Below are 22,401 nucleotides of genomic sequence, written 5' to 3'. Positions count from 1 at the left end.
CATGATTTCCGAGTACTGACATCCAACTCCATGATCTTTCATCCCTCATGACCCTGTCACTCCATGGTTTAAGGTCTTAAGTGGTCTAAGAGTATTACCATGAGGGACAAAGACCTCTGGGATGCCTACCCTGCCTGTCCAGTCTCCCTCTGGCTCTCCTTACTCATGCCAACAAGGCCACTTGTAGTCTCTCTCCATCCATGCTCGGGCTCTCAGGGTATCCTTCCTGTCCCTCTGTCCATTGCTTCCATTACCTAGACATCTCCCTAGTCTTCCCCTAAATTTACAGAAGCTTTTGGAGAAAGCTTCACTGACTAGCCCACCTTCTCCAGACCCAACTGGCCTCCACCACACCCAACCCCTGACTTTCTCCCTGGTGAATTAGGCAACCTCTATCTTTCCCATTAAGGTATCCAGGCCACAAAGACCCCAGACTAAGCCTCCAAATCATGCTGTATTCGTAGCATCTGCCATAGTCCCTGTTACAAAACACATGTTCAATTAATATCTATGGGATAAGGCTTGAATGAAAAATTGTTACTGGTATCCCTTGTTCCTGGTCTGTGATAGTTTAGATCTTAAATGTCCCTGGAAGTCCCATGTGTTAAGGGCTTGGTCCTAGCCCATGGTGCTATTGGGAGGTGGAGCATATTGGGAAAAAGTTAGGTCATTGGGAATGTGCCCTGGAAAGGGTTAATTGGGACCCTGGCCCAATTTCTGGCCACCATGAGGGGAGAAGGCCTTCCCCAACACGTGTCTCCACCATGATGTTCTGAGCTCAAGTGATGGTGCCAAGTGACGATGGACTGAAATCTCCAAAAGTATGAGCTGAAATAAACCTTTCCTCTTTTTAAGGTGATCATCTCAGGTATTTGTTACAATAATGGAAAACTGACTCACAAGGTCTCCTGTGTCCAAGGGGGCTGCTTCTGTGCCCAGCCTTCCTTCATACCTCCTCAGGGAGGAACAGCCATTTTCCTAGCTAAGGAATTACTGACTCTCCTACCCTAGGCTTGTGTGTGCTGTCATTTGACTGGGCAGGCTGTTCCCAGAGTACACAGGTCAGCTGACCCACAGAGCAAAGCTGCCAAGGCAGATGCACATGTGTCCTTTCAACCTATGAGGCAGGAGGAGGTGTGTCACAGACCTCCACAGCACCCAGCTAGGCCACAACCTCCAGTTTTGCTGGAATATTACTGACTTCTTTTTTGCCAGTCTCCATGACAGATTTTAGAGCCTATTGCCACAGTCAGGAGGGACGGAAAGAGAAACTATTTATTTGCCACATCCCTTCCAAGATGAACAAGTGAGGAGCTTTCTTTTGGAGAAAACCCTTGTGTAATTTCAAAGGCTAAGATGTTCCTAGGTGAAAACTAGACAGGTCTGGGCAAGGTCAGAGTTAGGGGTTGGGAAAGAGGAACAATGAAAAATTGTTAGGGGACATTCCCTGTTCTCAGTATGCTATAATTCAGATCACAGATGTCTCCCAGTGTCCTGTGTGTTAAACACTTGGTCTGAGAATGGCCTGTCACTGTATTTCACAAGTAGGTTCATCTCATTCCAAGGGGAGCTGGATTGTCACATGGAGTTTACAAGGAATGGAGGAAAAGTGTAGATCCCCACAAAGGACATTTGGTGACATGCCTGGTTGGGTTTCTGAGGTTATTCCAACCAATTTCCCACAAATTAGGAAAATCATTCCTGAATATTTGGTGAAATTAGGCAATATAATGGAGAAATACATTGGGACTGGAAGTGGAGACTGACCTCTTTTCAGTTTTGACTTCTTAGGTAAAGTGGTTCCAACTTTACTTTTGAAATAACACTAATAGTCACTCTCAAATGGAAAGAGTAGCACTTGGACCAGGGTCAGCTTCCCAGTGGACTCTTTTTGAAATAGTCTTTCCAGTTGATGGAAAACAGAATTACTTCTGACAGATGTTTTAAAAATTCCTTTCCCATCTCCAGATTGCTGATTACAGACTACTGTTTACTTGTTAAATGGACTCCTACTTCTGTGCCTTCTTGTCGGTAATCATCTTTAGCTTTTCCTCAGCGTCTACTTAAGTATTTCATCATGGATCAAAAGTGAGTGTTCCTTGATGTTCTGAGACATGCATCTTAGGAATTTTAAGGAAAGAAACCTGCTTGATCTGAACTGATCAACACTGGCATCCAGTCCCTCCTCCTCCCAGTAGAAAGATAAAGCAAAAATAAAGAAGTGGGTGCACTGGGGGTAGGGGAGAAGTTACAGGTCTTTCATACGCTTATTTTTCATGTCTAATGTCAGCACCAAATTCACAGAAAGACAAATCTCTACTTATTCTTTCTTTCTTTCTCTCTTTCTTTCTTTTACTTTAGTTGTATATACTGGCCTTGACCCATTATGTTCCATAGTTCATAGTTCTATATCTAGGTCATCTATAATATTGCTCAGTTCTTTAATAGGTGTTCTAGATACAGAATAGTGAGACCTCCTGGGTTAAACGAGGGAAAACAGTAAAACACACAACCAAAATACAATAGAAAAGACATTTTCAGGTAATAGCTCCTAAAAGATCTAAAATGTATATTGCACACATTCTTCCTCAGCAGACATCTAAGCTGTCCATGTTACTTGTCCTTCATAGATTTTGCTGCTTCTTCACTCAGTCATGAATGGACCAGGTGCTTTCGTGATGGATATGCTGTAAGACTGAAAGTGATTCACATCAGCATTAGGAATGAGTCTTCTCTGAAATAATTGCTTCTTTATTCTCCAGCAATAAAGAGTAATTCAAGCAGTCATTTTAAATTTCATTCTCTAATAATTTTATAAGCAAGAAAGCTAATAAAACACAAATTCCCTTTATTTTTAGGGTTGTCAAGCAATATTATTTATCAAATACACTTAACTATTAACCTAAATCTCTTTCACCTGTGAGAAGTTCATTTCCTTTCACCTAAGAGAGAAAACACTCCCTCATTCCCTGTTTGGTTACAGCCATGGGGACAGTTAAGTTTTTTTTTTAATGGGCAATTTACAGAAGGGATTCACGTATGGTCTCGGGCCCCAAAGATTTCCTGAGACCACAGTTGTGCAGAACACAACTGTCCTTTCTGTGGAGAGGAGAGACTTCTCACTGCACATGGGAAATGGGCCTCTGACCTTGGAAGGTTAGGCTCTCTGTGATTTTTAGACTTGTGGGCCTGAGATGGATTTACTATATTTAAGTTAAGATTGAGGTCCACATGGACATTCCTGTGTGGATTCCTCTGTAGACAGTGGTGTTTGATGTGTGCCTACTTTATTTATGTGACAATGTTTATGTGCATTCCAGTGATCATTAACGAAGGCCACTGGACGGAGAACTGGGATGAAAGTGGATTTAAGAAGGGCTGTATCAGCTGTAGGTTTGGCAAGACTGGGATGAGTCTGGGTCCAGTGAAAACCCCTGTGTCAACAGTTTGTGTTCAGCCAACCTTATATTGGGAGAAAAGGCAGTTTAGTCAACCATGCCAGAAAGGGACAACAGAGATATAGTGGATTTTATTTGAACAAAGTTTAAAATTCTCTATACACAGAATCCCTTGCTTTTTTCTACCTTAGCTATAAGACCTGTTTATCAACACCAGATTCTTAAATTAGGGCTTATCTTAGGCAACTCAAACCACCATAACAAATATCACAGACTATGTGCCTTCAGCAAGCGAAATTTATTTCTCACAGATTTAGAGCCTGAAAATCTGAGATCCAGGTGTTGGTGGGTTTGGTTTTCTCTGAGCCCTTTCTTGTTGGCTTGTAGGTGCCCATCTTTTCCCTGTCTCTTCACATGATCTTCCCTCTGTGTGTGTCTGTGTCCAAATCGCTTTTTTGTAAGGACACAGTCATTTTAGATCAGCCTCATTTTACTTAAGTCACCCCTTTCAAGGCCCTGTTTCCAAATACAGTCACATTCTGAGGTACTAGAGGGTGGGACTTACCCTATAGAATTTGGGAGGGGGCATAATCAGCCCATAACAGGGTTTAAGTGAAGACAATTTGTACTTATACCCTTCATAATATCCTTTTCCTCTGTCCGACTTAGAGCTCAGGGTCTGATTTTCATTTGTCTCCTGGTCTGCCCTTTGGGGACAACCTTGATGACTATTGAGAGATTGTGAGAATAATGACTGACTTCTAATAGAAGTCTTCCTGGAAGATGTGTCCTGAAGTTTCTCCTCTATAGCTTCTCTTCCATTTGGCCTAATTTTTTTGTGCATGGCTGAATTGTCAGTACAAAAGCTGACAAGGGTTTGATAAGCTACCAGAACATGGTGTTAAAATAAATGCTGCTGCTGGAAGTAAGAGTGTGGGGAAATGGGGTTGGTTCTCATCAGTTACCTCAGCCCAGGATTCCTGCCTCCCTTACCCTGGCAATCTCTGGAGGTCATGTTGTGCAGTGGTTATGAGGGCACACCGTTTGTTATACAGGTTTTACTTGTGACATCCCAGGAAGATGACTTCATCTTTCTGTGCCTCAGTTTCCTCATTTGTAAAGTACAGGAAATAATAGTATTTACTTCATGAGAAGAAGGCAGTTCCAAGGAGTCACAGAGTCAGTCATTCTCAAAAAGCATTTATCACTGGCCACAGTAAGTGCTCTGTAATTTGATTAGAGTAATAAATTAATGTTCATGTTCATTGCTCATATTATTATTAATGGTATTTATTAACACCAATGAAGATTATCATTAATCAATATGTCATTATAAATATTTACTCATTTTTGTTTCTTGCATATTCTCCATTCCCTCCCCACACTGATCCTTAGCTCCCACGACAGAAACTCCAGAATTAAATGGAACATGTGCCCTTGTGTCTCTTTAGAACCTGGTTTCCCAGTGAGTGTGAAAGTCTTTGTTGTTGTTACTGTTGTTGTCACAAAAAGAAAGTGCAGGGCGAGGTCAGAGGTGGAGAGCTTGTACTCTGGCAGGCCTTATGCATGGTGGCCGAGGACTGAGGGGGGGAACTCCTGGTTTCCTATTAGGACCTGTACCTCACTAACTTGTTCTTTGACTTTTCTTTACATGAGTTTCCATATATGTAAAAACACTAGCAGTGTCATTTGGGGTTAAATGAAATAATATGAGTAAGCTCTTACATACATGTGGTAAGAAGTCTGTTAGTCCTTTGCATTTTCAGAGATGAAACTGGAAAACAGAAGGTAAATACATCCCATTTCCATTATCTTTGTAAATGATGTCTGTAAACAGTTTCTCTCCAGTTGCTCCAGGCCTCCATTCTGTAAGTCCTAATTTCACACGTGCACAGTGGAATGTGATAATGGTCCATGTGCTCATAAAGTTTTACTTTTTTTTTCCTTCTGCTACCCAGGATTGAACCCAGGGTCCCTAAATCACTGAGCCACATCCTCAGCCCTTTTTATTTTGAGACAGTCTCCCTAAGTTCCTTAGGGTCTTCCTAAGTTGCTGAGGCTGACCTAGAACTTGTCATCCTCCTGCCTCAGCGTCCGGAGCTACTGGCATTACAGGGATAGAGCTCTGCTTTTATGCTGAAAATATTTGCAAAGCACTAGGACAGTGACAAGTACAGAGGAGGGTGTTCTGCCCTGTCCTCATTTATCAAAACCCTGAGGACATGGTTTTGCTTCTAATGTGCTTTAGAAACAGTGGTTGCTTTCTATAGCAAGACAACGCCCGAACGTGGAGAGCCCAGATATCAGGCACCTCATATCACCCACGTACCAAACTCGGCCAGGGAACGTTTCTTGTGAGTGAACAGAGTTATTAGAACAAGATAGGGTTGTCCTTGCCTATGGATTCCCGAGAATTAGTAGGTGAATATAAAATTATTTGGTTTGTGATGGGTTAGGTTTAAAGAGCTCTTGTGTTCCTGGAATTGATGAGGAGAGGCTAAAAAAACAAAACCCCAAAATCCCAGAGACAATAAGACTCAGAGTAAGTGAACAACTTACTTGTGTGTGTGTATGTGTGTTATGCATAACAAACATATACACACACACACAAACATACATGCTCAGATGTACACACAAATGTATGTGCACACACAAACATATGCACAAACAAAAACATACATATACACAAGCATATACATATGCACATATATAAATTAATATTGTCATACAAACATATATATACAAACTTGCATGTTTATGTACACTTTTACATGCATGTATTATGTATACAGTTGGTCTTTACTGTCCGTGGGGAGTGGTTCCAGGACAACTTGAGAATACCAGAATCCATAACCCTCAAGTCCCCCATATAAAATGGCACTGTCTTTGCATGAACCTATGCATGCCCTCTCATATATTTTAAATCGTCTCTAGATTACTTACAACACTTAACACCATGGAAACGCTATGTAAACACTTGTTATAGTGTATCATTTAATAGGGAACAATGACAAGAAGTCTGTACATGTTCAGTTCGGATGCAGTTTTTGAAATATACTTTCAAGCTGTGGTTGTCTGAACTCAGACACACATCTCACAATACAGAGAGATGACTGTATATTTAAAAAACAGAAAATAGTGGACTTTTTTTTTTAAATTGCACATAGCTATCTGAGTTAGAGGGAATCTGGACTAAATAGCAGCTCACATGGAAAGGGACTGTCCTTTTTGTTGAGTTAACAATCCAAATTTGCTCCCAAAGACTGAAGGACTGAAATGAGGGACATGGTGTTTTCACTCTTTCTTCCCAATTTAGAAGCATTTGGAATTTTGTGCTGAGTTCCTGGAAACCGTGTTTTAAAATAAGCTTGTGTCCAGAACATCATGAGAAGGTGATGGTACCTTGATAAATAATGAATGTTTTTAAGAAACCAGAATGTTGAAGCAAAAAATGAAAAGACTTCTTTTCTGAGTTCTGGAGAGATATATGATAGTTATGTTCAAATGTTTGAACGACAGTTACATCAATGTGGAATCCTACATCTTTTCTTTCTCTCCAGTACATAGAAATTTATGGCAGACCTTGAATAAGTGTAAAAAGAAAGAACCTGCAATGTAGACTTGTCATAAAACAAAAGTGCTGTCTTAGGAACCAATGAATTTTCTGTCTCTGGAAGTGCTCCCAGGAGGGCTGGGTTGTTGGAGAGATGATTCCTTCCTGGTGCAGGATTTGGGGCTAGTTATACACAAAGTTCTTTCCAAATCCAAGGTTTGTCTGGCCAGTTTCCTCATTCTGTTAATAGTCAGCTGTATCCTCTTTTGCTTTGCTTCCTCCTTATTTTGAATTCTATTATTATTATTTTTTTTTAAGAATGCTATTTCAAGCTCGGCACAGTGGCACATGCCTGTAATCCCAGCAGCTCGGGAGGCTGAGGCAGGAGGATCATGAGTTGAAAGCCAGCCTCAGCAACAGTGGGTGCTAAGCAAGCTAGTGAAACCCTGTCTCTTAATAAAATACAAACAGGGCTGGGGATGTGGCTCAGTGGTCGAGTGCCCTGAGTTTAACCCCTGGCACCCCACCCCCTCAAATGCTATTTCATTATCTGAATGCATATATTTTGTGCATCTATTTACCTTGCAAGGCCTTCATGGTTGCTTCCAAATTTTGCCAGTTATGAATAAAGCAATTGTAAACATCTGTGTGCAAGTTCTATGAGTCTTCAGTTCATTGGAGTAAATGTCAAGAAGCATGGTTATTGGATGAATTGGTGTTTAGTTTTATAAGAAACTGTCAAACTGTCCTCAAAAGGCTGCACCTTTTTTTGCATTCCTACCAGCAGTGAATGAGAGTTCTTGTTGTTCCACGTCCTCACCAGCATTGGGTGTTGTCAGTATTTCGGATTTTAGCCGATTTAGTAGACATGTAGTGGGCTAACTGTTTTTTTATCCTATTCAGATCTATTGTCTCCAAGTCACCTAATCACTGTGAGAAATACATTTAACATTACGATTAATGAAATATAATACTACTATTACTAGCCAGAATCCAGGTAAAAGACTTGGGAAACAATAGAATAAGTACTTACGTTAATGCTAATACTGCTAATAATAAAAGTGCAAATTTATTTGTGAGTGCTTTTTGAGTTTATTATGAAAATAAATGCCAGGACATAAGACATATTTCTGATTAATGTGTATGAGCAGTTATACACAAATGTGTTACTGGCATGTGGCAGGGGTCCCCAGGAGGTGCCCAGTCCTGACCAAGACTGAGGAGGTTGGTAAACAAAGCAAAGGTAAACAGAGCACTCTTGGAGAAAACAGAGTGGGCGCGGCTCTGAAGTAGCTCCAGGCCCTATCTACACAGTGGAGCTTACTTTATTGAGCTGTGCTAGTTCTTCCCAGGGTGGATTTGGGGTTGATTGACACCTTGATTGACAGCTGAACCTGCCATAATTTATTTTCTACTGTGCATGCAAAAGGCTCCCTCCCTAATGCACAGAGGGGGAGCAAACTGCAATCCTAATGATATGTTAACTAACAGCTAGTTAACTTTAGGTCCCTCCCTCAAGCTATTGTTCATGCCCAGGATCAAGATCTGGGACTTTCCCTTCAAGGTCCTGAACTCTGTGGTGGTGTAGCTTCCTTCCTTTAACCACAAGATGGCCCAGCTTCCCCTCACCATAGGGCCTTCAGGCAGAGTGTTAGGTGGTTGGTAACCTCTCTCTCACTTTTCTATCCTTTCCCCATGCCCTGTCTCCTACCTAACAAAAGCATAAAGAGACATTGGCAATCATCATATAATAGTTTTCTCAAGAACTACTTTGCTTTTTGAGCAATGACTGCTGCTTCTTCTTTTTTAATTTAAAAGAAATTTCACATATTTAATGGGCATAATTTAATGATTTCATATACCTGTGCCTTGTGAAATAATAACCATAATCAAGACAAGGAATATAACCATCTCTTCAGATAAGAGCTATCTACCCTGTTAATACACAATATTGTTCCCTATAGACACATTGTACATGAGACCCCCAGAACTTACTCATCTTGCATAACTGAAACGTGCTCCTGGACACACGTTCCCTCATTCTCCCCTCCTCCAGCCCCTGGCAATCACACTTTTGTGAATGGACTATCTTGGATTCCACATGTAATCGCACTCATGCAGTGTTTCTCTGCCTCTGACACACTGATTCTGGGTTGGGATTTTCCAATGTCTTTGTTTCAGGTTTTTCAAGTTGCCTATGTCATCATTAAAGCCGCCAATGCCCCCAGACCTGGAAACTGGATTTTGGAGCGCTCTCTGGATGGCACCACGTTCAGCCCCTGGCAGTATTATGCAGTCAGTGACACAGAGTGTTTGACACGCTACAACATAACTCCAAGACGGGGGCCGCCCACTTACAGAGCCGACAACGAAGTGATCTGCACCTCCTATTATTCTAGACTGATACCACTGGATCATGGAGAGGTACCGTGCCCACGGTGGTGACAGCTTTTCCTCCTCAGAGACCCCTGCCTCAAATGTTGAGATAGCCCTTGTAGGAGCAGATATCGAACACACAAAATCGATTGCTCTCAATATAAAGACCTTCACTACAGCTACCTACTTCTATTTAAAGTAGCCCTGAATGCTGCCTAGTATGATTAATTTCACTGCAGATTAATTTTACCCCATTGATTTCTTCCCTTCATGGAGGTCCTGCATTTTTTACTCTGTTGTAATGGAATAAGTCCATCAGTTCCTCCTTCAGAGCATCTTTCCATAACACCAGGACGAGAAAGTTTGTTGAAATATTAAAACGACAGCCAAAATGCTTCTAAAAGATGTAGTTCCCAATTTTCTCTGTAGCTCTGTTTGGAGGGATTTGAGGACTGGGAGATGCCCATAAAATGTCACAGCTCCATGCTCAGCACACCCAGGTGGCACACACTTCATTAAAGTCAGAGTGTAATGAAAGCAGCACATTCTTCAGTAGCACCTGACTTGATGAGATAAAACTACAAAAACCTCTCTGAAGTGCTCTTCACAACAGGGACTCTGTAGAAAGCCCTGCATTGTTTCAAGAGCAGAGATTAATTAAGAGAGCAGGTTATGATTATGGCTTTTGGCACCCTTTTCTTGCTCTCCCCAGCCTCTTCATGGATTTTAGAATTTGTTTCTGAGAAGCCATAGCTTAATAATAGATGTTTAAAATATCCTTACCACGCAGGAGAGATGCCCAGTTAAAGATCCCCAGCAACCTCAGACACTGGAATGGATAACTCTTGTAAATTGAAGATGTGATGTGGGTCGCAGTGATTCATGTTAACACATGTTAAATTTTGACAAGTATTTGATTGTTTGGGTTTGATTTTGTATCTTGCTAAAGATTATATCCTGAAATTAAGCCAGCAGGGCTATATTTTTGCCATGCTTAAAAATGACATTTGTGGGCTGGGGATGTGGCTCAAGCGATAATGTGCTCACCTGGCATGCTCGGGGCGCTGGGTTCGATCCTCAGCACCACATAAAAATAAAATAAAGATGTTGTGTCCACCAAAAACTGAAAAATAAATATTAAAAATTTCTCTCTCTCTCTCTCACCCTCCCTCCCCTCTCTCTCTCTCTTTAAAAAAAAATGACATTTGTTTATTTTTCTTCTTCATGTTTTAGATTCATACATCACTCATCAATGGCAGACCAAGTGCTGATGATCCTTCCCCCAGGTTGTTGGAATTTACCTCTGCACGATATATCCGCCTTCGATTACAGCGCATCAGGACACTCAACGCAGATCTCATGACCCTTAGCCACCGAGAACCCAAAGACCTTGACCCTATTGTTACAAGACGAGTGAGTATATGTGCCCCACCACCACCATTGTTATAAGTTTGTTTGGTTTCAGGGAGATTCTCTTTTCTTGTTTTCAATTTAGTTGTTCTCCCAGGTTGGCTCTCTTTCTTCCCAGGTGTTATATCCTTATTTTATCAAATATCATTGTATATCCTTTAATACAAATGCTGCCTTTACATGGTAGCTCTGATATTGTGTCCTACCCGCTCACCCCCCAAAAAAGCCTGCAAAGATTTTCACTGAAATTCTATTGATTCTTTTTTTTTAAAAGGCATTTATTCAATTGAAAATCTTTAAAAAATATCTTTATTTTATTTATTTATTTTTATGTGGTGCTAAGGAAGATCAAACCCAGCGTCTTACACATGCTAGGCAAGTGCCGTACCCCTGAGCCTCAATCCTAGCCCCCATTGATGCTTAACGTCAATTTAAGATGAATTTTGGAAGACCTCTTAACAATATTGAATCATCCAGTTCGTGAACATCCTGTGCCTCCTCACTTATCTAGATCTTCTTTAATTTCTCTTGGAAATATCTTATGGTTTATTGGTAAAGCTCTTGTTCAATAATGCAAGAAAAATAAATCAAAGGCATACAGAGAGCACAGTAAGAGTAAAGCTCCACTTATAGATGACATGCTTATATGCATAGAAAATGTGAAACAACTAGTAAATGTAAGTGAATTTAACACTGTTACAATATTCAAAATAAAAAATGTGGAATATATACTCAATGGAATATTACTCAGCTTTAAAAAAAGAGTAAAATTATGGCATTTGCCAGTAAGTGGATGGAGTTGGAAAATATCATGCTAAGCGAATTAAGCCAATCCCACAAAACCAAAGACCAAATGTTTTCTCTAATATGTGGACACTAATTCACAATAAGGGTGGGGTGGGGGGGTACTATGGAAGAATAGCATTACCTTAGATTAGGTAGAGGGATGTGATGGGAGGGAAGGAGAGGAGTGTGGGGAGAGGAAAGATAGTAGAATGAAACAGACATTATTACTGTTATATATATATATAACTGCCTGACCAATATGATTCTGCAACATGTACACTTAGAAAAATGAGAAATTATATCCCATCTATGTATGATATATCAAAGTGCATAAATGTAGTCTACTGTCATGTATAACTAATTAAAACAAATAAAAAATTTTAAAAATGAATCACATTTATATATACAGTAATGAATAATGGAAAATGAAATCCCAAAAGATATCTATTAACATATACAAATCTACAAAGTGGTGAGAACTAATCTTAAGAGAAAAACACTATTTTGTTAGTGAGGCTGTTTACATCTACTGATTTTTGTGTATTAAACTAACTGCATTTGGAGGATAAATCTTCTTTGCTGGTGATGTATTATCTTTTTTATGTAGTACTAAATTCAGTTGCCCAGTATTTTTTAGGTGTTTTGGAAGATGGGGTTTGAAGATGATCTCTTTGGTTTAAGATGCAGCCAAGCTGGAAAATTCTTTTAGACTCTTAGATTTAGTAGATGAGTTGATTTGAGCATTATTGATTTTAATTGAGCACCAACATTCATTGTGCATGAAATATAATTTGAAATGGACATATAGTTTTAGATTACTGATAACACAATACCTGAGAGATTTGTGGAGTGCCAGTGTTTTCTTTTCACTGAAATAAAAAGGTTTTAATTTCTGTATGTAACATTTCTTTTTTTTTAGTATTACTATTCAATAAAGGACATTTCTGTTGGAGGGATGTGCATTTGCTCTGGCCATGCTAGCAGTTGCCCATGGGATGAAACTACAAAGGTAAGTTCTAGTATTTGACGATTTACTGCAACTTCAGCGTAGAAGTTGTAACTGTAATATTTTCAGTATTCTTTTGCATTCAAGGCAAATGTTGAAAGGTATAAACTCATGTAGCAAAAGAGTAAAAATATTTTCATAAAATTTTACTGTTTTAATTTTTAATGTTTTTATTAGTGTATTATATTTATATATAATAGTGAGGTCCTTTTGACATAATCAAACATGCATGGAATATAATTTGCTCCATTTCCAGACCCAGTAGTTCTTCTTTCCCTCCCCTCCTCCCTAACCTTGCTCCCCTTCCTCTGCGGTATGGATTTTCTACTTACTTATTGTTTTTATCACAAATAAAAAATATAATGTCATACCTCAAGGCTCTAGAGAAAGAAGAACAAACCAATCCCAAATCACTAGAAGACAGAAAATAATTAAGATCAGAGATGAATTTAATGAAATTGAAAATTTAAAAAAATAATAATAAAAATGATCAATGCAACATGCATTGACTTTGTGAAAAGATAAACAAGATTGATAAATATTTAGTCAAACTAACAGAAAGCTAGAGGAAAACCCGAACCAACAAAATTAGAGATGAAAGGGAAATATCACCACAAGGACTTCTGCAATCCAGAGGATCATTAGTAACTATTTTGAAAATTTATTCTACAATAACCTGGAAAGGACATTGACAGATTTCTGCATGTATATGATCTGCCCAAATTGAACCATGAGTATAAACAAACCAATATCAAGCAATGAGATTGAGGCAGCAATTAAAAGCCTTTCAACAAAGGAAAGCCCAGAACCAGATGGATTCTCAGTTGAGTTTTACCAGACCTTTACAGAAGAACTAACACAAGTTATTCTCATTTATTTCATGAAATAGAAAGGAGGGAACACTCCCAGATACTTTCTATACAGCCAGTATAACCCTGATATCAAAACCAGATAAAGATGCATTATGGTTTAATTTTTTTAAACAATTTCATCATTTTGCTTTATTTGGAGGATATATTTCTAATTAAGTCCTTCTTGTGGTTTTCTGCATGTGTGGTAAGGTATACATGACGTAAAATTTACTACAGTAAGGTGAACAAGTCAAAGTATTCTGAATTTTGAAACTCTTCTCTCTAGGAGAGAATTGAGCAAAAACATGTGCAGTTATAATTTATGCTGAACATTTTAAAAAATATTGCCTTCTCATTTTCTCCATTTCCATGTTTGTGGTACTGAATCAGAATAGAATAGTTTGTTTTAGCACAATATTAAGTGAATTCAAACCACTTACACAAATTACTTTTTATTTTCCTTATCTTTTCTCTGTAATTTTGTACCTCTGGAATAGGATTATTCTTTTGTTGCTATTGTTGTTTGTTTTTGTCTTTTGGGTTTTGTTGTTGTTGTTTGTTTTTGCTGTGCTAGAGGTTTAATGCAGGGCTAGACAAGCACTCTACCACTGAGCCACACCCTCATTCCAGATTGTATTATTGTATTATTTTGATGCTAAAAAAAAAATCTGTAAATGAATGTCAGAAGATTATTAATGAGAAGTCTTCTAATAATGAAGACAATTATTATTAAAAACTTCCAAATCCTTAAAAGTCAATGCATCTTTGAAAAACAAAACTTTTTTGTTAGCTATCCCATCTTTGAGAGTTACTTTTATCTTCCTCACTTCTCTTTGCAACCAGACTATCTGTATATATCCTTTTAGAAAAGTTACCTCCCAGTTTATTTGATATGGGTGAATGTCCTTCCATTGTGACATCTTTCCACTTATTTATGGTAGGTTCTCTCCTTAAATACAATTAAGAAAAATACACAGGTAAAGTTTTCTGATCCAGTTTCGCATCCATTTTTGTGTAGAAACTACAGTGTCTGTGTGAACATAATACTTGTGGAGAGAGCTGTAACATGTGCTGTCCTGGGTACCACCAGCAGCCCTGGAGGCCTGGGACCATATCCTCTGGTAACACATGTGAACGTAAGTACGCTATTTGAAGAATGTGGTTCTTCTCCTCTTATTATAACTACACTTTCGTCATCTTAACTTTTGCAATGAGTAGGTAACTTGTTTTCACAGAAAGTCAAATAGTGCCCAAAGTTCTAGATTATCTTTAAAAAGTTTAAACTATTAAGAGCTAAATGTATCTTTATGGATTTGCTATTTTCTCAAAGGTCCCCTTCCCCTACATCCATTTATTCTTTATTATCTTGGATTTAACTTTTAAATAAACAATACATTCACAAGATTTCAACATCAAATAATATAAAGAAGTTTGGGGTAAAAGCTTTCCTTTTACTTCATTTCCATCCTTCCCACTTTTTATTATTTCCCATTATGTTCTTATTAAAATTTTTGTGCAAATAAGCATGCATTAGCACAGTGCTACTCCCAACATATGTTCTTACACAGAAGAAGACATACTATTTATACCATTGCTTATTTGTTGTTGTTTGTTTGTTTGTTTGTGGACCTTGGGATTAAACCCAGGGCCTTGCACATGCTAAGCAAGTACTCTGCCACTGAGCTGCCCATTACTTCTTAATATTTAACAATGTATCTTTAAATTCTCTCCATGTTAGCAATTTAATGCTGCTTTGAAAAAAAAAGTGGCACAGAATTCCATTATATGGGTATAATAACTAATTTATTTAAATGGGTATGTATCAATGGGTGTTTCAATTGTCTCTAGTCTGTTGTTAACACAAGCAATTATGCAGTGATTGTCCCCATACATTTTATTCACATGTGTACAAAGATTCTGCAAAGTATCATCCCAGAAGATTGATTGCTGTGTCAAATGGGCACTCGCTTTTATTATCTTGATAGCTCTTCCTAGTTATCATACATAATATTGCCTATATCTTATTAAAATTGCTTATTCTAGAATTTTAATTGCACTGATAGTCATATAAACTTACTTAGAGAAATAAGGGCCTGCTTTCTATAAGACATCCTGTGTATTAAATATTTTTTAACACACTGATGTTAAAATATTTTCTAGAATGTAATTGTCACAATAAAGCCAAAGACTGTTACTATGATGAAAGTGTCGCCAATCAGAAGAGAAGCTTGAATACGGCTGGGCAGTTCAGAGGAGGTGGGGTTTGCATTAATTGCCTGAAGAACACCATGGGAATCAATTGTGAAACCTGCGTGGATGGATATTATAGACCACATAAAGTAAGTACATGTCTCTCCCATGGCTGAGCATCATTGCCTTCCCAAAGTAGAAAAAAGAGACTTCACAAAGTTGCAACCTATATAATGGAGACAATTCTCAACCTCTATGTTGGAGACTCCTTTCCTTTTGTAATGCTTGATTTATATTGTCATGCTAATAATGTTCTTCTGATTTCTATTTTCTACTCTGCCCTGTTTACTAGATAAGTAGGATGTTCACGTGTTGTTATTTAACTTGAGGTCAGGGGCCTATTATCTTTGTGATCTTGGGTTATCTAACTGGGAATATGGAGATTCTACCACTAACCAGAGGCTGAATCTTGCTTATAGGGTGTAGTCAGTCCTCAGTTGACTTGATACACAGTTGTGACAGTGTCCCTGGGGTGTTCTCCCTTCCTCCTTCTCCCTGTGCCCCCTTATAACAGTATTATCTTGGCATTGATAATATTTGTTTATATGATTGCTAATATGGCTATCATTTCCAGTAAAATAATCCAGGACAACTTCTGCCTTTTAGGTTTCTCCTTATGAGGATGAACCTTGCCATCCCTGTGCCTGTGACCCTGTGGGGTCCCTCAGTGCCATCTGTGTTAAGGATGATCTCCATTCTGACTTAAATAAGGGTAAATGCTTGATTCATTTTTGTGCTTACAATTGCTTTTTTTTTTTTTTTTTTTTTTTTGGTGGAAGATTGTACCTGTTAGAACCATTAGCACTGTGTTGGATGGTAGGATTCTTTATTAATTCTTTGGTTCACTAAATATTTATAAAGCACCTACTATGTGTCAGGGAGTTTTCTAGATCTTTCTGATATATATTTGAATAGATGGCCAAGGTCCCTCCTCAAAGGAAACACTAAACAAGTACATGGATACTATAATGCTAGGGAGAGTGCTGAGGACATAAAGCCAAACAGAATCATAATTGGTTGGAGAACGGGTGTGGAGGTGACACTGTTGGGGTGATGAAATGACATTTGAGCAGATAATTGAGCATTTGATGAAAAAATAAGTAAGGCTCAGTTAAAGCCATCTATTGAACACAGTAAATAGCAGTTGCTCTATTTAGCTCCTAGAAATGCTCAGAGGACTTTTGCATACATCATCTCACCAAGCAAGTAAATTCTCCAGTTAACTTTGTAAATGTCAGTGTTCTTTCCCTTTCAAAATTTGGTTAAGTGCACTTGCAAATATCAGAGTCTCCTGAATAGGTTGCATCTGTTTGAAGACTTCTGTGACCCCATCAAATTCTCAGCCACTGGCAGTAAAAACAGCTATTGACCAGCAGGCATGGAGGTGCAGCTGTGGGGCCTAGCAGGAGTGTGCAGGGTAAATTGTGTGACTGACTGATTCTTACACCCTAATGAAAGGGTGATGATAGTGGCCCTGCGGGTGGGGTACATTTGCTTATTCTGGAATTTCATGTAAATGGAACACAATATGTGGGGTTTTTGTGTGACGAGCTTCTTTCACATAATATATTTTCAAGGGTTATCTGTGTTGTAACATACATCAATATTTCATTCCTTTTTATTGCTGAATAATATTTCATAGGATGAATATATCACATTATATCCACTTATCAACTGATAAATATTTGAGTTATTCCTACTTTTGGCTATTATGAATAATGCTACGATGAACATTCATGTACAAGGTTTTGGGGGGAATGTTTGAGTGTTTACTTAGGAGTGGAATGGCCATATCATATGGTCACTCTGTGTATAACATTTTGAAGAAGTATTAAACTGTGTTTCAAAGTTGTTGTACTATTTTACATTGACTCTAGTCTCTGTGAGTTTCCCCTCTGTTTTCTTTATTTAAAACAGGTGTTGGCAAACTATGGCCCAAGGTCTAAATCTGCACACTGCCTGTTTTTAAGAATAAGCTTTATTGGAATAGAATGGCAGCCATTGGCTTATACATTGTCTGTGACTGTGGTCCAGCAGTAGTGGCTGAGTTGAGCAGTTCTACAGATTCCGTGGCCAGAAAGCCTAAAATGTACATTCTCTGGCCCTTGACAGAAAAAGTTTGCCAACCCTAGCTTTAAACTTCTTTTATTTCCATGTGTTGCTTTCTCCCCAGGGAAGTGGCCAGGTCAGTGTCCGTGTAAGGAAGGTTATGCAGGAGAAAAATGTGATCGCTGCCAGTTTGGCTACAAGGGTTACCCGAACTGTGTCCCCTGTGACTGCAATCTAGCTGGCAGTGTGAATGACGATCCGTGCACAGACCCGTGTCTTTGTAAGGTAAGCAAGGAGGTCAAAGTGGCCCTGGGTTTCTTCTCTGGAAAAGGAGCATCTTCTACTGGCTCACAGTTCTCAGACAAAGCAGTTCAATTTAAGCAGAAACTCTCATCCCTGCCCAGAAGCATGATATGTCACAGCAAGTTGGTTCTGTTGTGTCCTCGGACTTAGATGAATACTTGGATTCCATTTTTTTATTTTTCTGGGCAATGGCCATGTATTCCAGAGGCATTTCTGTGACTTTCTAGGTGAAACCCAACACATATCATTTATTGGGCCTTGACTGAATTCTTCCTGGACATTCTTTTCTAGCTTTGTATTTGGGGGAGAATCAGGTAAGCACTAAATTCCCACAAACTCTAATGAAATGCAGGTTTTTAATCTTGGATTTTTCTTTAAAAAAAAAAGAACTGTATAATCATAACAAATACATTCATATGGTACCCATGAGGAGTTTTATTTGACCATACGATATTAATAGCAATTTCCCTGGAATTCTAAGGATTTCCTGTTGTACCTTTTGTGTTTATTCTCATGAAAGCACAGTCTCAGGCATATGTTATGTATGACCAAAAATAATCTCGAGTATTTATGTGTAGTACAAACAATTAGACAACCCTCCTCAGATTTTAAAATGTTCATACAAGCAGCAAAATTGGAAGAAGTAAAATAAATAAATTCATTTACATATATGACCAACCTTACATATTTACATATAACCCCAGCCTTGTTCTTGGCTATGAAATTAAATAATAATTAATTCCCACTATTTTTTTTGAAATAACGACTTCATGAGACTTTTTTTAAAAAAAATATTTATTTACCTGCTTCTGTGGGCTACCAACCCTCCCTCCTTGTTAATATCCTGTCGATGTCATTTTCTTCTGTCTGGATTCATTGGCTTCATCTGGAAATTTTTTATTGTAACCTGCAGGAAAATGTCGAGGGGAAAAATTGTGACCGCTGCAAACCAGGCTTCTATAACTTGAAGGAAAGAAACCCCCAGGGCTGCTCTGAGTGCTTCTGCTTTGGTGTCTCCGATGTCTGCGACAGCCTTTCTTGGCCCATTGGTCAGGTGGGAGGCCTTGGGTATAAGCTGGATTTAATCAGTGGGTGGTCATGTGAGCTCTCTACCACTTTGTCAGCAAGCTATGGGCTGATTTTTCCTGAAATACCACTCTCGTGCATTTGGAACAACACCATTAAGAGTCAAAAGGCAGTCGATTCCTGAAAGGGTCCCTAAATTTCCTGTGTTTATTTCCACACACATTTCCCTATCAACATAAGATATGTATTATAGAATACACTCTGTTTCCATTTCTTCCATAGGGAATACGTTAAGTGGGGAGGTCAGATCTCACTCCATGTTTTAGTCAGCTTTTTCACGGCTGTGATTAAAAGATCTGACCAGAAAATCATAGAGGAGGAAAAGATTATTTGAGGGCTCTTGGTTTCAGAGGTCTTAGCTCATAGAAGACCAGCTCCATTCCTTGGGGCTTGAGGTGAGGCAGAACACCATGGCAGAAGAGTGTGGCAGAGGGAAGCAGCTCATTTGGTGATCAGGAAGCAGAGAGACAGATCTCCACTCCCCAGATACAAATATATTCCCCCAAACCACACCCACAATGCCCCACCTCCTCCAGCCACACCTCACCTTCCTCCAGTTACTATTCAGTTAATGCCATTAGGGATTAATTCACTGTTAAGTTTAAGGCTGTTGCAACCTAATCATTTCCCCCTCTGAACCCTCTCTGTCTTACATGTGAGCTTTTGGGAGACACCTCACATCCAAATCGTAACCCACTACCTGCCCCCACTGGCACATTTGGGGTCATGAGAATTTTACAATTTTAGGGGGTGGGAAGCACTCCAGTGGATGGGGTGGGAACAATAGCAGGTGGCCCAGGCTTTATTAGGTGTGTTAGCTTTTTGTTGCTGTGACCAAAACACCTGACAAGAACAACTTAGAGGAAGATGGATTTATTTTGGCTCATGGTTTCAGAGGATACTGCCCATGGTCAGCTGGCTCTAAGGCAGAAACATGGTAGGAAGGCATAGCTGAAGAAGGCTGCTCTGTTCATTGCAATCAGGTAGTAGAGAAGGGGTGAAAGGAGCCAGGGATGAGATATAGTCCCCAAGGGTACACCCCCAGTGACCTGCTTCCTCCAGTAATGTCCACCTTCCTACAGTTACCATCCAGTAGTCCATTTAGATTATTGATCTACTAAGTGGATTAATCCACTGATAAGGTTGCAGCCCTTCTGATCAAATCATTGCCTAACAGCCCCACCTCTGAACCTTGCTGCATTAGGAATCATGCTTTCAACACATGAGCCTTTGAGGGGACATTCTAGATCTAAACCATAACTCAAGGACAGGCATTATGTTTTGAGAAGGGGGAATTCTGGGGGGGGGATGAGTTTGAGGCAAGTGTCAAATGGTGATTAGGGAGGGAGATGGTGTAATGACGAGAGATTGAGGAGAAGATGCTGGGCATATGGCTTATCAACTCATAACTGTGGCCACCATGCTGGGGGAAAATGACCAACATCTTTATGTAGGTAATAAATTGGGAGTATATAATCTAAAGTATATATATATATTACACACACACACACATATGTTTAGCATTTGGGTAAAAAGCAGAGGACAATAAAGAAAGGGGAGTCAGAGTTAGCAAAAGACATTAAACTATGCATTTCCAGGTCAAGTAGCCCTTATCTGAAATGTCAGGGAGCAGGATTGTTTTGGAATTTGAATTTCATATTTTTTCAGATTTTGGAATATTTGTACACACATAACAAGATATCTTGCAGATGGGATCCAAGTCTAAACATGACATTCCTTTATGTTTCATATACACCTTATGCAAATTACCTTCAGGCAATTTTATAACATATTTAGTGCACCTGCAATTTGACTGTGACCCATCGCATGAGATCAGTGGCATCATGTAGTTGTTCATGAAGTTTTGGATTTGGTAGCAGAATTTCAGAGTTCTGGATTAGGGATGCTCAACCTCTATTCTTTATAGTTTTTTAAAAAAAATCTAAAATATATGTTCATGGCCTCTATGGCTTTACTCCTTTACTTATAATTTATCTGGATTAGTGGTGCGTTATGACTTGTTCTCAGGTTTTCTTAGTCCTTTGACAAGTGGAAATACCACATGTTCTGTGGTTCATTTGTAGCAATTGTGTTAACTTCATCTCTAGCTAAACTTTCTGGGTTTGTCTCTTCATTGTAAAATATTTACGCTAGATTGCATGAGATCTAAAGTTCATTCTATATCATATTCCAAAATTCAGTTTTCTTTCTTTTTCTTTTCCCCCTAGGTGAATGATATGTCTGGGTGGCTGGTCACTGACTTGGTCAGTCCAAGTAAGATCCATTCTCAGCAAGAGGCGCTGGGTGGGCGCCATCAGATCAGTATCAACAACACCCTGGTCATGCAGAGACTGACTTCTAAGTACTACTGGTCGGCCCCTGAGGCCTACCTTGGAAATAAGGTATGTGTGCTTAGATGAAGATCTCAGAGGCCATTAAGAAAAGACTTCTTGTTTTCATTATAAGTAATTTTGGTGGTGAGTTGAACTTTGAAAAGGCATTTCACAGCCTTTAATCTACATTGGATACACAAGATTTTTTGATCCTTTTGACTTTTTAGTCACATCATTCCAATAAGAGTGTCTGTTTTTCTTGGTCCAGTCTCTAAGCAGCCTATGTTGTGAAGTCTCATCCTCTTATTGATGAAAAATCTTGTACTTTCCACCTCTGGGTCCCCATCACTTAGGCTTTTCGAAATGCTGATCACATTCCTACTTTGTTCAGTGAGCAGTGAACCCAGATTAATGCCCCATGGTTTCCTGGAGGGCCTAGCTTAGTGGAGGGCCTGGTGCATGGGAAACACTCAAGGAAGTTCCCCGCAGTGAGACTTTTGCTCTGCTTCCTCTGTTTAGGTACCAGGACAGGCTGTTGCTCATGTAAAGTTCATAGATAGGAACAGACAGAATACTTTGTTTTAATTTTAAGTAAGGGGTAAAATGATCTACAGTGTTAGAAGTTTGTTTCTAAGATTGAGCCTCCCTTCCATGACATGTTCCCAGTCTCCTCTCCAATTAATCATGCCCTTTCTCTCAAGAGCCTGATTGCTTGGAAAATACATTTGAGGGAGTCTATTTGAGCACCTATTAGTTCCTTGCTCACTTGGGGATTGGGTTCATTTTAGGGTAGTGGTATCCTTTCATCGTAGCGTAATCTCATAGCTTAGGGAGTTTCTAGTTAATTTGATGATTAAATTTTCTAACTTCTTTTAAAGGGGTATTTTTGAAGACGATTATTTTTGCCATCCAATTATAATTGTAGAATATATCTTCTATTTATAATAGGATCTTATCACCAAAATTCACTGAAATTTTTTCTTTTGAAATCACTTGTCCA

The 22,401-nt window shown here is 39.1% G+C and overlaps 1 protein-coding gene across 1 annotated transcript in view; it reads left to right on the top strand.

Annotated features, from left to right (window-relative positions):
* The window catches only part of Lama1 (laminin subunit alpha 1), a 160,850-nt gene that overhangs the window by 46,731 nt on the left and 91,718 nt on the right, over positions 1–22,401 (top strand). The window contains exons 7-15 of the mRNA XM_027942923.2: positions 9,133–9,375; positions 10,561–10,740; positions 12,443–12,532; positions 14,399–14,516; positions 15,541–15,719; positions 16,237–16,342; positions 17,804–17,964; positions 18,896–19,036; positions 21,297–21,470. Coding sequence (XP_027798724.2) covers positions 9,133–9,375; positions 10,561–10,740; positions 12,443–12,532; positions 14,399–14,516; positions 15,541–15,719; positions 16,237–16,342; positions 17,804–17,964; positions 18,896–19,036; positions 21,297–21,470 — 1,392 coding nt within the window. The remainder of the gene's footprint in view (positions 1–9,132; positions 9,376–10,560; positions 10,741–12,442; positions 12,533–14,398; positions 14,517–15,540; positions 15,720–16,236; positions 16,343–17,803; positions 17,965–18,895; positions 19,037–21,296; positions 21,471–22,401) is intronic.

Source organism: Marmota flaviventris, chromosome 16 (assembly GCF_047511675.1).
Source record: "Marmota flaviventris isolate mMarFla1 chromosome 16, mMarFla1.hap1, whole genome shotgun sequence".
Lineage (NCBI taxonomy): Eukaryota > Metazoa > Chordata > Mammalia > Rodentia > Sciuridae > Marmota > Marmota flaviventris.
Note: the sequence above shows the minus strand (reverse complement) of the source record. Positions and strands in the feature narration are given on the sequence as shown.